The sequence below is a fragment of the Prenolepis imparis genome, unplaced genomic scaffold (assembly GCF_030444845.1).
Source record: "Prenolepis imparis isolate NDT839.2.m4 unplaced genomic scaffold, iyPreImpa1.0 SCAF_3, whole genome shotgun sequence".
NCBI lineage: Eukaryota > Metazoa > Arthropoda > Insecta > Hymenoptera > Formicidae > Prenolepis > Prenolepis imparis.
Genome location: NW_028141161.1, coordinates 16131319 through 16147458, shown reverse-complemented (window position 1 = coordinate 16147458; position 16140 = coordinate 16131319). Strand labels below are relative to the sequence as shown.

General features: G+C 40.9%; 1 protein-coding gene across 13 annotated transcripts in view; it reads left to right on the top strand.

Moving 5' to 3' along the window:
* LOC145934024 (transcription factor 12-like) overlaps positions 1–16140 on the top strand; it is a 120278-nt gene that overhangs the window by 98671 nt on the left and 5467 nt on the right. For 3 of the 13 annotated variants that reach the window (XM_083034204.1, XM_083034214.1, XM_083034208.1), the window contains 11 exons: positions 3261–3342; positions 5872–6005; positions 8558–8842; positions 9333–9491; positions 10310–10369; positions 10934–11086; positions 11202–11319; positions 12605–12755; positions 13060–13149; positions 15737–15882; positions 15980–16134. In XM_083034204.1, coding sequence (XP_082890330.1) covers positions 3261–3342; positions 5872–6005; positions 8558–8842; positions 9333–9491; positions 10310–10369; positions 10934–11086; positions 11202–11319; positions 12605–12755; positions 13060–13149; positions 15737–15882; positions 15980–16134 — 1533 coding nt within the window. Of the gene's footprint in view, positions 1–3260; positions 3343–5871; positions 6006–8557; positions 8843–9332; positions 9492–10309; positions 10370–10933; positions 11087–11201; positions 11320–12604; positions 12756–13059; positions 13150–14537; positions 14628–15736; positions 15883–15979; positions 16135–16140 lie in introns of all 13 variants that reach the window. The other 10 variants (XM_083034210.1, XM_083034211.1, XM_083034207.1 and 7 more) reach the window with 10 other exon arrangements.

The following is a 16140-nucleotide window of genomic DNA, read 5'->3' as shown; positions in this document are numbered from 1 at the left end:
ATATTTTTGCTCGGTCTGCGGAATTTTCGCGACGTGGATCTGCGATTAATTGAAAAATTCGAGTGAATTCTTTAGCGGTTAAATGCAGATCGAAATAGAGGTATTATTTTCATCGCATATTTTGTCGTTCGTTAGGTTCGTTAATTAATATCAAATCTGTGAATTATCATATTGGATTAATTTTTTTTCGACTTTCGGAATAACAGAGAAAAGGGAAAGAGATTGGCGGCCACTGTCAAAGCATCGAGGTTGATCACGGGTATCAAAGCAATTTATTTTAATTAATAGATCCAGAGACCAAAACTTATCCTTCGATTAGTACCAGTTTTAACCTTTCCTCTTATTGTTAGAGAAATGTTCTTATTGTATTATTAATGTTCTTATTATATGTAAGGTTGTTATCGGTCGGTCTCACTGATAAAACTCGATACTTTTATCAGGGGGACCGCGATTATTCCTCGCTTCTATCTCTCCCGGATACATCAGGCCATACTCTGTCGAAAACGATTTCATTTTTCACGTGTACGTCAACGATATTGTTCGTGGTTCTCTCTATCTATTTTCACTCCATTTTATTTTACATTGACGTAAGCAAAAAGGCAAAAAAAGGTAGTATAACATTCCAGTCGCGTTTATCATTGAGATAAGAGATTCATGATCGGTTGCTAATGCGATCGTTAACGCCTCTATTCTTGAGCGAGCCGATCGACAAAGTTACCTGATGAATCGTGGTTTCGATGATGAACAAGAGAAGTGTTTTTCGCGTTTTACGATACGCTAGCCACCGGCCGATTCTGACGGACTTATCGGACACCCTGTCCTGCTATCACGAGGCTGATGCACCTCCGCGTCCGCTTCTATCAACGTAGAAGAGGAACCTCTCGATTGGGTCTGGCGTCGCTCCCACCTCCGGATCGGAGCCGCGCGCGCTCTCGATCTGCTGGTGAACGCGCGACAGTCGCGGTCGACAGTCGCGCGTAGTCAGCTGTGTTGTTCGGAGTCGTTTCGGTCGGCGCGATACTACGCGCGGAAGTCTCCCCGTTCTTTGCATCCGTGTATATCCGTGAGTCTCGAGCGATACTCTACCGTGACGTAGACGGAAGTTGCCAAGTTTTCGTCGGCAAAGTTGTACGATTCTTTCATGGCCCCGGGAAGGCGTTAAATTTCGGCCTGGCGGCCCTATAGTCCTCGCGTTAGCGGACGAAGTTTATTCTCCCTACCTCTTGCCAGCCCGCGAACGAGCTCCGGTACTTTTCAACGTGTTGGAGCAAAAGAGAGAAGCAAAAGAGAGAAGGAGAGACGAAACCGAGGGTGTGGAAGAGAGAGAGAGGCATCGCGGACCAAAGTTTTCGACGCGGCGCAAGCGGATAAGGCAGAGCGCGGCGTCGTGGAATATTTTAACATATATCATGATGAAATTGGAACGAGGGAGTACATATATTGCACGATAGAGAGAGAAAGAAAGAAGGAGGAGGAAAAGCACTGTCTCCCCCCATTCGCGTTTCCTCTCTGCTCTTCGCCGGCTGTTCCTCTTCTGCTTCGTCTTCTCGTTCGCGCGGCAACTTCTCTCCTCTCGTCGCTGAATCGGCGGCCTGCCTTTGTCGTCACCATCGTGTAGATGTTGCTCCGTGTGATCCGCGTGTGACGAAGGAGTTGGTGTTTCGTCGAATCAGCGTGCGCATGACCTCGCCGCCAACATGTTTGTCTATCCCACGGACTACGGCAACTATAAGATGGTAAATTTACCGAAAATTCGAAGAGTCTCTCCCTCGATTATATCCATACCTTCGGTGCCCCCGAAGCGATCGATAGATCCATTCATGTCGCATGCAGTCTCCGTGCACAGCTTCCTATACATTGTCCCTTTTTTCTCCTCTCAGAGAAAATCGCACTCCGTATTTTATCTCGGTTCGAATATATATAAAGAAAAAAGAGGAAAAGGAACTAAATAAAATAGAGCTACATTTTGAAGCTAAAGACACGAATGTGTTCCTCCTGTAATTCGCGATAGTATAATTTATTTTTGATCCGCGATTTTTTATCGAGAACAATTTTTTCTGATTTATATAGAATTGGAGAACCATGGCATCTATGATGGATGATGGCTGAGTAATCAAAGTACATTAGATGATATCGTTCGGATGGTATCTCGCGATAACGAGCTTTAATTTTTCATATGTAAATGATTGGAACGCGTTATCGGATTAGGCATTGAATTTTTATCGTTTGCTTTCGCGACGTGTCGCCGATGTTTTGCGTCACATTTCGCATACAAATTTAGTCATATGTTACGACTTTCTAATCTCTCATATCGATAATAATCATTAATTTATCATAATCTTTTTCGGCCTTTTATTGCGTTTAGCTTGAAAAAATATATATATAAATGTTTACAAATTTAACTTTTTTAAATTTCAAATTACATGTATACATATAAATTTTTTAATTTAATTTTAAATTTAAATTTTATACATATATACATGTATTAGTCTACTAATACTGATATGACATATACTATATGGCAGATTGTACATCGGTATCTTTACATATACATGTATACTGACATGTTTAAAACCCGGATAAAATTGTAGTTTGTCTGTCTTCACACGAGAAAATAGAATCATCACGGCGCGACGAACGTTTTGCCTTCTGCTCATCTTCGCTATGAAGATTGACGGCATTAATTGGATCGAGGAGGACGACCTAATCTTAGATTTTTATTGCTCGCGTTGCGCAAAGATAAACTTGTATGTACGTGTAGCCGTTTAACGGCAACCGTACCGATTTTCTCTCTCCGCCGTTCCTCTCGCGCGTCTACTCTCGCTGAATTAATGACTGTTCTCGCTACGAGCCGACGACGTCGGTCGGTCGATCGGTGTCGTAACAGCCGACTGGATCTATCGTAAGATCGATGGAGATGCGCCGCGATATATACAATACGCAAAAGGTGTCGTAAGAGCGAAGATACAACGCCGTGTCTGGGCAATAGCAGCAGCCCGATGATGCAGTCGCGAATCCTCGCGCGATTACGGCGCAATTTTCGCTCTTACACCAGAAATTGAGGTGCTGAAATGTGTCGAGTCGATGGTAAAAGACTCTTACAATAAGGCTTGCAAAACGACGAAAATCATATATACCCGCCGCGTTTCCGTTTTCTCGAAACGCGTCGATTCACCGCGTTTATCAACCGTTGAAAAAAAATTAATCAAATTTTTTCCCCAATTTTTAATAATGAACATTTGCCTATTTGTTTGTTGCAGTATGGCTCGGATGAATTTGGGCAGGACTCGCCGAGATACACGTCGCCAAAGAGTGCTCTTTATGCAGACTCTTACTATATCGGTAAGTGAAAGAGAGAAATCGATTTTTATTATATTGACAGAATAAGAAAAAATCCAGATCGATATCGATTTTAATAATTTTGATAAAAAAAATGTTTGCGGTGTGGGTTGTTGCATGAATCATCGTTGTGCTCTCGAAATAAGTATAAAGCACCACTGAATGATAACGAATGAAAATAGAGCGCGTGACAACGGATTCGCGCGTTATCTCGATTACTAATTTTATGAAAATAATTATGTGAAATAGATTATTAACTTATATATCTGCTAATCGATATCAACGGGGATATAATTAAACGTGATAGCGGTAGAAAGCTTCCGGAGGGTTCGCGATAGATTGATCGTTATCTGGAAATCAGCCATCGGCATAGACGCGTATATATGTATATGTATACGTATGTATATACGTATATATGTATATGTATATATCATTTGAAAATCGCATAACGATCCGAATGGACGATAAAAGGGATTTTACGAGCGCGCTAATATTCAACCGTTTAACGTTCGCTCGTAAAATTTGCCGTTCTGCCTGTCGCGCGTAAAAACAATAACAATCTCGTTATTTGTTCAAGCGGCGGGGGAAGGGGAAGGGGGGCGTCGAAGTTCGTCGTTGGGATTTCGCGGGTGTATCCCCGATGCCGACGTCGAAAAAAATTCCACGGAAAACTTTGTCGACGAGATATTGCCAATAAAAGCAATTTCCCGGGCGTTCTTTCCTGCGCGCTACTTTGTTGTTATAACGACACTTATTAAAGCTCCGACGTCTTAGTAGCGTTATCTTAATAATTTTCCGTCGCGGGAAGTCGCTTCCCCTTTTGATGTACGTGATACTTTTTTTTTTGCGCGATATGCTCGTTAATATCGATTTATATGTCGCTCTAAATTGATTTACCCGTGGAACTTATCCAGCGCGTTGTATGTCGAAATAATGATCGTGATTCGCGCGAATCGCTCCAAATGGTCCACATTAGTCGAAGCTGCGGCTTAGCTTTACAGATGCAATTGCGACTTTGTAGATTATAACGGATCTTTGAAAAATAAGCGTCATCTCAACAACACAGGTGCAGCTGTCTTACCATCGTCACGCTCTAAGTTTCGCGGATACGCGTCATAGATCTTCAGAGTTGTGCGATGAAAAGTCGTACACATATCTAAATTGATATTTTTTATCATTAAATTAATATAGGGAATTTAATATTTTGAGCGAAAATAAAAAGCATTTTATTTCACTGAGAGAAAGAAAGAGATAGAAAAATCACGAGTTAAATATATAAAGGAATAAAAATATAGGACACACACGTAGCTAGTCATAAAAAAAACACGAAATGAATAATTTCAGAAAAAATTCCATATGCATAAATATGCAAATATTCAAGATAATCTAAATGATGATAGATCCTATAAAATCGGCAAAGTTTTCACCGCGAGGGTTCGTTATTATGGATCAGATGAGAAAAGTAGCAGTTTAAGTACGCTTTCGAAATATGTGTCGGCGCTCGTGGCACCCGGTAGCTGACCGGAATGGCTTATAAATGGGAGGCCACGACGAGGGGCTGGGAAGGGGAGCGAAAAAGTTTTATCAGACATCGAACACCGGTAGTTGGTAGGAACGCCCGAGTAGTTTGGCTTAGTTTCCGTTTTCTCGTCGAGGAGCGCCCGGTACGGGAATTATATCAAGCAAAAGTATCAAGAAATACGTTCCCGAAGCTTATTGCTGTTGTTTTCAACTGAAATAATGGTCTGCGCCGGGTACCGCGTCTATTGGCCCTTATACCGGGTGTGTGTGTGCTTCACCGCAAAACGACGCCGAGACGACTCCGAGTGAGATGTTAGAAAGCGCGAAATTTCGACTTGGCGAAAGTCCAGCGAAGTTGTATCATATCGCGGAAGAGAGGGAGAGGGGATTCGTTCTCGAAATAATTATTGGGGAAGGAACGACATCGTTACTTGATTAGGAAGTTTGGCGCGCCGCGTTTTCGAAGCAGGACGTCGTGTTTTAATTGACTTAAATTTTACAAACATGATGAAGAAAGAGAGAGAGAGAGCGAATGCACAATGCGCGTTGCTTTTATTTCTGAAGAACGAGAGAAATTTGGTTGAACGTGTCGCACGGCGGATGCACTTTAAATTCGATTCGGAAGCCCGATTATTTGGCCACGTGCGCGATGTTCTTTGCTCACCGAATGTCACGTGCCGTACTATTTGTTATTTCCCGCTCCGATGATGTAGAAAGTGCACGTAATAATCGACGAGGCACTATCGGCATTCTACAATAATTCAATTACATCAAGCGAAAAAGAACTTTTATACAATTGACAAAAGCGATCCTGTTAAAAAAAAAAAGAAAATATTTTGCGAAAGAGATCTACAATAATACTTGTAATTGCATTATCGAGATATTTTCGAAACTTTCTCTTTCCGATGCGGATGCTTGATTTTTTGGATGCATCGATGATTTAGATCTCGGACAAACGACAATCAGCTGACACATGATTGATCGAACCCTATTTTTTTTCTTTCGTTGCAGACGGCAATACCGCAGGAACCGGTCCTGGTGATCCGTGGACGGGTAGCGGTGGTGTTCAACCCCCATACAGTGGATATGCACCCCCTCACCTGGCGCAGCCAGCCTACCCAATGCACCTACCCCACGACCCCATGGTAAGTGATTTTTCTTCCATCTCTTTTTCTTTTTCTCTTTTATCTACCTTTCTCATCCTTCCTATCCCGACTACCTTCTAGTCGCGGTCGAACCCGAAGAAACGATCAATCACGCGTGACTCGGCTGCTGGTTCCTTCTCGGAGCCGCTGTCGTGAAAACGACGCCTCTGGAACTTCTTAATAGAGAGGATATTCCTCCTCTCGGAATTCTCTCTGTCGTTCAACATACGAGTCCGACGAGGAAGTCGACAGATTAAAACCTAAGCGAGCGACCTAATCTTGGTACTCCCCCCCTCCCGAAAGATCGATGTGTCTCGAGCAGCGTGTTCTCCCCCATCTTGAAAGTTATGAAGTTTGACGAAACCTTGAACGCATCATCGACGTTGTGTCGGATAAAAATTTGATCGATGATAAAAAATTGATTTCGAACCCGGAAGACCTCGTACCTATTAGTAATTTTTCGCAAACTTTTTCGTATCGCAATTATAGCGTCGCGATCGCTTTAGTTTGTTTTTTTTTTTGCTTTTATTCGATCGACGGTATATATATATATCGAGGGAGAATTGGAAGAAGAGACGAAGACGACTGTTTAAGATGCACTCATCTCGGACGAGATTCGGATTTTTTTTTGCAGCACAATCGAGAGAAAACATCCTTCGACAAATACACAAACTTTTCGGAGATTTATCGTTTCGTTTGATGGCTTTCCGCGGAACATGATAAGAGGAGCTCCGATCGAGGAGGTCCGCGCGTGGAGATGAATGCGCTAAATCTCGCCCGGGAATTCGCTCCCGAAGCGGGCTCCGAGGTCGTCTCGAGGACGAGCCGCGCGTCGCTTCTCGGTCGGTCGGCCATTACTCTCCGACTTAACGGCGTTGACTTTAATCCTCTTCATTTGACCGTGATCCACCGTGACCAGCTGGCGGACTCTTTCTGCCCGTCTTATTTCGGACCACCCGGTCGATTGTCGCGTGCTCGCGACAGGAGAGAGACGCGTACCTTTTCTCTCTCTCTCTTTTATACACATACACTCTCTCTTTCCGTCACTTCTCCACGGTTGAGAGACACTGTTGACAGTGCTCCACGTACCCAGGAGTAACGTCAAATGACTCACTGGCGTCTATATATAGACCTTCGACCCTCCCGCTACTCCGTGTTTCTAGTCAAGTGCAGCCTTCGTTTGATTTACGCCGTTCATGGTTACCACGAAATCCTCCTCTTCGTGGCACCTCGTACCACGTCTCTCTCGGCGGTCTCTTTCTCTTTGAGACAACGAGAGGAGATTTCTGCTCCCGGCGTATGACGTCGCGATTGCGACGAGATACCTCCGATGAGAATCGCCAATAGCTTGCAAACGGCGCGACGTTATTTTATTTTCGCTAAACATTATCCTGGAATATATCTGTGATCTGTGAGATACAATGGATTGTTGTATAAACTTCCGACGCACTCGAATTATAAAGACCGCTTAAACTTTAACGACCGTAAGACAAGCCATTTTATTATCGTTCGCGTAGCTGCAGCGAGGTCTTTCGACCTGCGTGATATGACAAGAAATGTCGTAAAGAGGTTGTACGATTTAGGATGAACGCACCCAAGGAGAAGAAGATGGAGTCAAGAGCGTCACGAGGTAAAGATTTCTTTCGTTTACCAAGGGTTAAACATTTACGATCCTAGTTTAATGACCCATCTTCCGAGAATGCGCCGTCCGCGACCATCCCTCTGCTGATGTCTCTGTTGTTTTTTTCTTGTCCGTCGACGATCCCGCGTTATCGAACGCTGCTTCTTCATAAAATATCGCGCTGATTAAAAGGCGATGTTTAACAGACTCTTTTAGTAGACATCTCGTAGGCCACTCTAATTTGTTGATAAATACATTAGAGCGCCAGCGGTGGCTTAAAATTAGACTTTTACGAGTGAGTTTTCAGTAGGTGCGAGAGAGCGCTATTCCGCTCTCGACGTATCCGATATCAAAGCTGGTCAGAGTGATCCATTATGACCAGAGAGAGAAAGAAAAAGAGAGAGAGAGAGAGAGAGAGAGAGACGCATTTAAAAAAATCGGACAAATCGTCGAGCGCAGCTTCTCGAAATCACTCGAGCCTTCTTGTAAGCGGGATCTTTATCGTTTGTAGCTACACGAGAGATAAATCAAACTCGGTTTCGCGCGTTCGCTCCCTCGTTTCGCTCTCAGAGAAGACATTCCCTTTGAGATCCCCTTACCGGAAATCCTCCGAACACCATACAAAATCTTTCCAACAATAAAACGAACGATAAAGACCAAGGGTATAATAACACTGTTGCGTGAAGTAAATCGTTGCATGTCGACAAGTCGATATCGGTCTCTTCATATCCTTGTCGTGTGTTTCACACGAGTCCCAAGTTAACGAGTTTCCAACAGAAACGGAAGACAGACTACGACGAAGACAGAGATACAGAAATTCGACAATTAATTACCTCGAAGACGTAAGCATGTATGTTGTTCACCAAGACATGTGACACACTTCGCCGCAAGAACCAAGAAGCGTCGAACCATTTGCCCTCGGCGGTTTCAGGCATACTCGGCGATGTCGCCGAACGGTGAATCTGCAGCGCCGATCCTGGGCTCGGCGGTGACCAGTGCGGCTTCCCTGCCGCCAATGTCGACATTCCGGGGCAGCGCCGCGGTCGCGGCGAACAGCGGCACAGGGGCGCCGTCCCCGGCATCGTTGCAATATAGCCATAGTCCTGGTGCACCGACGACCGCACCCTCCGCGCCCAACGCTGCGCCCACGACGAATCAGCAATCTACCACGGAGGACACCCTCGGCAAGACCCTCGCCTCAGTCGTAAGCAACCGAGTACGTGTACTCGAGAATCTTACAATCCAATCTTGACCCTAGGATGATCGCGTCAAAACTTTTCATACTTCAGAAATTATACTAGAGATAAAGCTCTAAAGATTCATCAAATCAAAGAGAAAAGTGAACATTTTTTCCTCATCAAAAATATTCCGAGCCTACACTCTAGCTTGCACTGATGTGCAAGTGTGAAAAAGAATTTTAATAAAAAAGGACTTCTCCAGCAACAAACTAAACTAGCTGGGGTGCTACCTACATCCCGCACGCGACCTTTCGAGGGTTAATAGAAATGAGAAAAATTAAGAGAATCTCCTATATAAAATAACGTTGTATATTTTAATCGAGCACAATGCTTGGAATGACGCTGAAGCGCGCGTGCATTTGACAATCGATAATTTAACTTACTCGATGCGTCTCGATGTTCATTTTACGGAGGATTTGGACGTGCAAACTTGATAATGTTATACATGAGCTGCGACGTTTTTCGCAGATTTTTCCCACGGACCAATCAGTATCCAGTTATAGCAGTAATCCATCTACTCCCGTCAGTTCGCCGCCACCTTTGGCCGGCTCGGCACCAGGCTGGGCACCTGGAGCCGCGCCAGTGTCCCCGCACTTTACGGCGGACCCAAATCGTGGTATTCACATGGTATGTATTGAAGTTACTGTCTGAATTTTTCTATCACTAATTACGAAGAATCTTACAAACAGACAAGTCGCAGGATCTTTTCAACGTTCTATTCCCTTTCGTGTTATCTAAATCTTGCCGACTTCTCTACCTTACTCTTGTAAAACACACACGGATATATCTCTCTCGATATATAATTATTAATATATAATTATAATGATATAAAAAACGGTTGAATGGTTCCTGAGACACGCGTTTCCGATTCACGCTGCGTCAAGTTTTGGCCGCTTTAGAAACACGCAATTCACTCTACACAAGTACTCGAAATATCAACTATCAATTTTTCCGGTCATATTTCCAATATATATACATATACATGCTAATGCGATACGTCGATAATATTATTAATAGGGTACACATAATTTTTATTTTTTTCCGAGGGAGGAGGAGAGGGGGGAGTAGATGAAGTGGGACTCATATTACGAATGAATATAATAAAAGACTCGAGGATTTTATTTTTTTGTCACGTCACATTTAAGTACATTTGTACAAAGAATTACAATCGCTCTTGGCACATAATCATTTTAGCACTGAAGTCGCACAAATAGCATGATTGCGTCGCACCGAGAAATCATCGTTTGTGTGCTTTCCTCACGAACGGCTATCTATATTTATATCCCCCCCTCCCCCTTCGCCCTATAAAGGAATTTATTAAGTTAATTCGTGTTAATTTGACATATTTTTGTTCATTCCGTCCTGTTTGTTGTGAACGTTGTGTTGACTTGGTTGTTCTCTTTTTTTTTTTTGGTTTTGTTGTTGCGTTGGTGTTGTGTGTGAAGCCGGCGCCTGAACAGCAGAGGCTAGACGATGCCATCGGCTTCCTTCGCGACCATGCCGAGGTGAGGATTGCCGAATTTCAGTTTTTTTTTCCCCTTCATTCGCTCATTTTTTTTTCTTCATATTTTTTTACGCATGTTTTTACCACGAGGCGAACATTAGGACGTGTCCATTGCACTTTTTGCAAGATTACGCTTTTTCGGATAATTATGATTATATATTGTGATAAAGTCTTCATTGTACACAATTTATAATCATAGCTTCAATTTTTATTAACACATTCGCGTTTCGATAAATCGTCGACGTTCAATAAATTGCGTTCAAACTTTTTAATCGTTAGATCGTCTAATCGATCGAGCTGAGTTTTTTAATACTTTCTATTTCTTTAATTAGCGCAACTAATTATCTTTCTATCGTGGAACAGTCAGAATTGTAATAAAACATTTAAATTTTGATTTCTATTTTTTTTTACTTGTGTGAAACTTTTTTAAAATCAACTTTATATACATAATGAAAAGACAAGCGCGTCTGTAATTTTCTGCTATAGTATTCTCAAATAATGTTTAATAAGGCAGAGGCAATCTTGAACTACTGGCGCGTAATCGAGTCGAATCTTCGGTATTCTGTTGGTACAGGGGACACGGATGGAGGAACGGCTAGACGATGCCATAAACGTTCTGAGGAATCACGCCGAGAGTCAAGTGGGCCTTCACCTCGGCCCGGTTGGTCCACACGGCGGGATATACTCGCATACCTCACCACCGCAGCTGGACCATCTGGTAAGAATAATTTGGATAATTATCGTAAAACGAATATCGGAACAAGTTTCGTTCCCTCTCGCTCCTCCTCCTCCTTCTCCTTGCTGCAATATACAATGTATGCTACATCTTTCAGACGAGTCCACATCCTGCGGTAACGGTAACGCAACCTCAGGGTTCCTACCCCGGTCTTACGCCCACGCCCGATACAGATGGTTCCATTAAAATAGAAAGGTTACCTGTGACAAATGCCAGTAAGTTGACCCTGAAGTGACATTCGAAATGCATATTACGATATAATTTACGACATGGAAAAAAAAAACTGATGTTTTTTCTATTTAAAATCATATCTATCATCCTGTTAGGATCGAGTGATTCTGAAATTTTCGTAAAAAAAAGTTGATAAATCAAATAATTATGACGCGTCGCAAATCATTTTGATCAATGCCATTTTATTTTTATTTTTTTGTCATCGAGAGCGGTCACTTTTCCCATGAGTATATAGTATGAGGGAGAGGAAAAAGGGAAGGAGCTCCCAGGTGTTCCGCAACGGAGTCGCGCGGCCGAATAAGGAAATATTAGATAAATCACGCGGAATCTTTGCTGTCCGGCGGTCGTGCCTACATTATTCCCGCGAGTACGGTTATCTCGCTCTTCGTTTCTCTTTCCGCTTGGTCTGTCTCTTTCAGTTTCTTACCATTAGAACCATTATGCCGACGGAGAGAACATTTAAAATCCTTTTACTACGGATTAGGAGATCCCCCGTTCACCATTGATCGTAGGAACGCAAAACATTCGTGCGGACTTGGAAATTTATGCGCTTTGTGTGTGTGGGAATAAACGATTTCTGTGAAAATTAATGTATCGAGGACTCTGAATAATCCAAAGTCTTTCGCACAGGAAAATACGTGAAATTGCGCAAATATTTTTAATGTTCTGTTCAATAGTTTCAGTAATTTCGGTGCGCTATTGTTAAATAAAGGTGATCGCGTATTTTTGCATACAATTGTGCATCTGATTTATCCGCCGCGATTATCTCACGGAAATTTTTTTTTTAAAGACACATTTGCGGCGAATTGTCAAGCAAGAAGGCATTTATGGAGATCGGCTGAATCAGAGTTGAGCGAAATCCCGCAAAGTGCGCTTCCTGCTCCTAATTGGACGCTTTTCACAGTTTCGTGACTAAGGCTTGCTATCTAAAGCTCGGGGAGAATCGAAGATCGTGATCGCCATTTTCGGCGAAGGTCCGCCGCGTTTATTCTTCTTCCGTTTCCGGGTAGCCGTGTGTCATTTTTTCCTCAGTTGCATCAGAAATAATGCGCGAATAAAGTTGCCGTCGAATAACATGTCTCGAAACTTTTTGAAACATGTTTCGCTCTTAATCACTCTTTTAAAAGTACGAAAAAAATTTTTTTTTATACAACGAAACACTGAATTGATGTGTATTTTATTTGATTGTTTTTCTATTTCGTAAATTATACGTAATATAACAATGCAATTGTCTCGTGAAAACTATACGGCAGTATTAATAATGAACAGAATACATCCCCCTAGAAAAGAGAAAAGATCCGCCCGACAGTAGTGGCGGTGAAACGAAACCATCGAGCAGCGAACTTGCGACAGGTGTAATCGGGGCTGCTACGGTCAATTCGACGTCGCAGGGAAAAGGGACGAAGAGATCGCGCAGATAGTAAGTATTTGGAAAAATTTTCGAGACATTTTTAAGACGACAGAAAGTCCCTTTATCAAAAGATAGACGTAAGGAGCGACGGTGCTAAGAAATTAGAGAGAAACTATAGCTACACGCGACACACATATATATGCTGTTTCATTCGAAAAATTCTCGAGACGTGCAAAACGTGTTTGATGTACTTATTGATTCGAAATTTGATTTGACGAACAATCTCTCGTAATTGGATGACTCGGAAATGCTTATACATGTCGACTTTCGAAAATTTGCTCTTGAACTAACTTGCTGTGTCTTTGAATAACCGTTGTTCGAGCGCTGACGAAGACTGCGATGATCCTGGTACTAAAGCGGTGCGCGAGAAAGAACGTCGCCAGGCCAACAACGTGCGTGAAAGGTTAGTAAACACACGCACTACGCACATCGTTTGGCATCTTGATATATACGAAAACAATTCCTGTTCCTCCTGTTCTTCTCGTATCCCGTATCCCGATATACATACATATACGTATATGTCGTATATCGTATACAACGTGAGCGATACGTGCGTATATCTCTATCGCCGAATGTAAGATATTATACGAAACTCCGTTGCACATTCTCTCGGAGAGAGTATACCTCTACTTAATCGTATGCATGTCTAAACGAGATGCTATTTGTGATGAGCAATAAACTGCGAGATGTAATAAATTTCACGCGCGATTCACAAACGATCGAAAAACACGTGGGATGTTTACGGCTTTGTTACGACATCAAGGATCCCGCAATCCGAAGCTTCCTTTATATCCGTTGCACTGTACATAAGGCCCATATTCAAGCGTGAAAATTAAAATGTTTCTGGTTAGAAGGACAAAAATGAGATGAGACAAAATGAAATCTGTTATAACAGCTCTCTCGTGCGTACCTACAAATCAGTCTCATTTTAATTCAGCTGCGATTCGGTCCCTAGGCATGCTATTTCGTTTAGAACCGCACTTATTCTGCATCACTGAACGTTGCATCAAGAATTGCTCAGTTGTATAGATTTTTCCTCATTCGTCATTATTTAAAAAAAATATATTATTCATTATCCAAATAAAAGAACATGTCATATTATTTGTAGACTGATAAATTACTGATATGCAGTCATATTCGTATTACTTAAATTTTTGAACTTTATTATAATTGTCATATTTTAAAAATAAGACTTGATTACACTGAGAAATTTTTTTTCGATAGCGTTCGATTAAATATCTATTTTAATATTAATAATATATTTTTGGTCTCTCTTTTGTCATTTGGCTGTTTTATTTTTTTATTAATTTGTCATTACACCTTCAAATTCTGTAATCCTATACTATACTGACAATTATAGATGTCATCTGCATTCTGAATTTTCTAGGTAACAGCATCAAAATAGAAAACTACATTTTTCGATCCACAATCATTGTCCTTTGATTGACGTGATTATTCGTCATCGATTGTTTGTTCTGTGCAAAGAATACGGGCCTTTAAATTTGTACCTTATTTACTATCCACGATTTCAAAATTATGAAACCACTTGCGTGTGTTCATTATTATATCGCTTGTATTTTACACCAAAAAAAATATACGAAATCCGCTCGAACAACAACTAGATGATTAGGCATCAGCAAGTTGAAAGCAAATGTTGTCGCAAGTTGCGACTGTGCGTGTGTCACTCACATTAGTAATTCGTTTGCTGTCAGGTAATTTAAGTGATATAGGCTAGAGAGTAAGTTGTGAAGTAAACTAGGTGATTAATCGCGTATTGTTATTGCGCAACTGTTGTTCGAGCGCCGAGGACGAGGATGATGATCCCGACATGAAGGCACAAAGAGAGAAAGAGAGGCGGCAAGCAAATAACGCTAGGGAAAGGTAAGATCAATGATATGCGCAGCGGACGTAAAAATTTGATTTTTTAGTTGATCTATAATAATATGATCAATTCTGATATAAGTCAGTAGTAACAACGGCCCGTATTCTATGCGTACGTGACATAACAATAGGACATGAATTCTAAAATTTTGATGACAAAAATAATAATTGATATATTTGTATAATTTTACGAAATTTCAGTATGCTTACATATAAAATATATCTTTTATAAAAATTGTAGGATGTTTTAAACTTTTGAGCGGTAGTGTATATAAGATAGCTCACATAACTGCATGCAGTTTAATATCTTAAGAATTACGCGATCAATTTTAATTGTTTTGGTCTCGAATTTTATAGATGTTAGCGGCTTTTAAATTTATTTATTTCAAGTTTGAGTCTCATCCAATTCCTCTGGAGAGCTATTCATATATTTTGAGTATTTAATAAATTGAATTATACATATAATGTTATTTTGTTTTATTTTTATTTTCAGTTAATTACAATTTAATCGGGTCATTTAATTTCGAATTTTTTAACGCTTGTAATTTTTAAAGGAATGGTTTTGAGAAAAAATAATCCCGACAAAAATTGGTTGCTTTTTAAATTACAGAAATGATTGATTTTGCATAAGTACTTATTTGAAACTTTAAAGTTATCCCCCGCTTTATTCAATCTTGTCATAAATTTAAAAGCTATGAAATTCGAGACTAGAGACCAGATTAAACTTGATCGCGTAATTCTTGAGATATTAAATTATTAACATTCACTCTGTGTGTATGTGTATATAATTCCTACTTGTCACGCATGCTTATATATTTTTATTAACAATAGGTATAATAAATGTATGATATTGCAATGCACAATAATATTTCTTTAAAACTTGTGTTACTATACTAACATTTTCTATTGTAAAAATATATGAGAAATATTTCTTAATAAGCTTAATGTGCACAATGAGTAAGTACATATGGTGTAAAAGATGTAACAAATTATTAAAAAATATAATTTTTTCTGTAATACATTAAAATTAACAAAAAAAATATTTGATTGAACTTTCTTTAAGAAAGTAATTTAAACTGTAAATGTTTAAATTTTATCTTTCACAATAGGATACGTATCAGGGATATCAATGAGGCTCTAAAAGAACTTGGCAGAATGTGTATGACGCATCTAAAGACAGACAAACCTCAAACGAAGCTCGGTATTCTCAACATGGCTGTTGAAGTTATAATGACACTCGAACAACAAGTCAGAGGTACGCACTGTCAACTTGTATGTTTATCGTTAGTTGTCGTATCGTATTGATATGTATTAACAATCGCGTGTGTTTAATGTATCCTTTCTTTGTTCAGAGCGGAATCTTAACCCGAAAGCTGCGTGCTTAAAAAGAAGAGAGGAAGAAAAAGCCGAGGATGGCCCTAAGTTACCAGGCCATCTTGCAGCGCACATAGCACACCCGCATTCTCATCCACATGCACACTCCCAACCACCCTTCCCCACATTACCTGTAAGA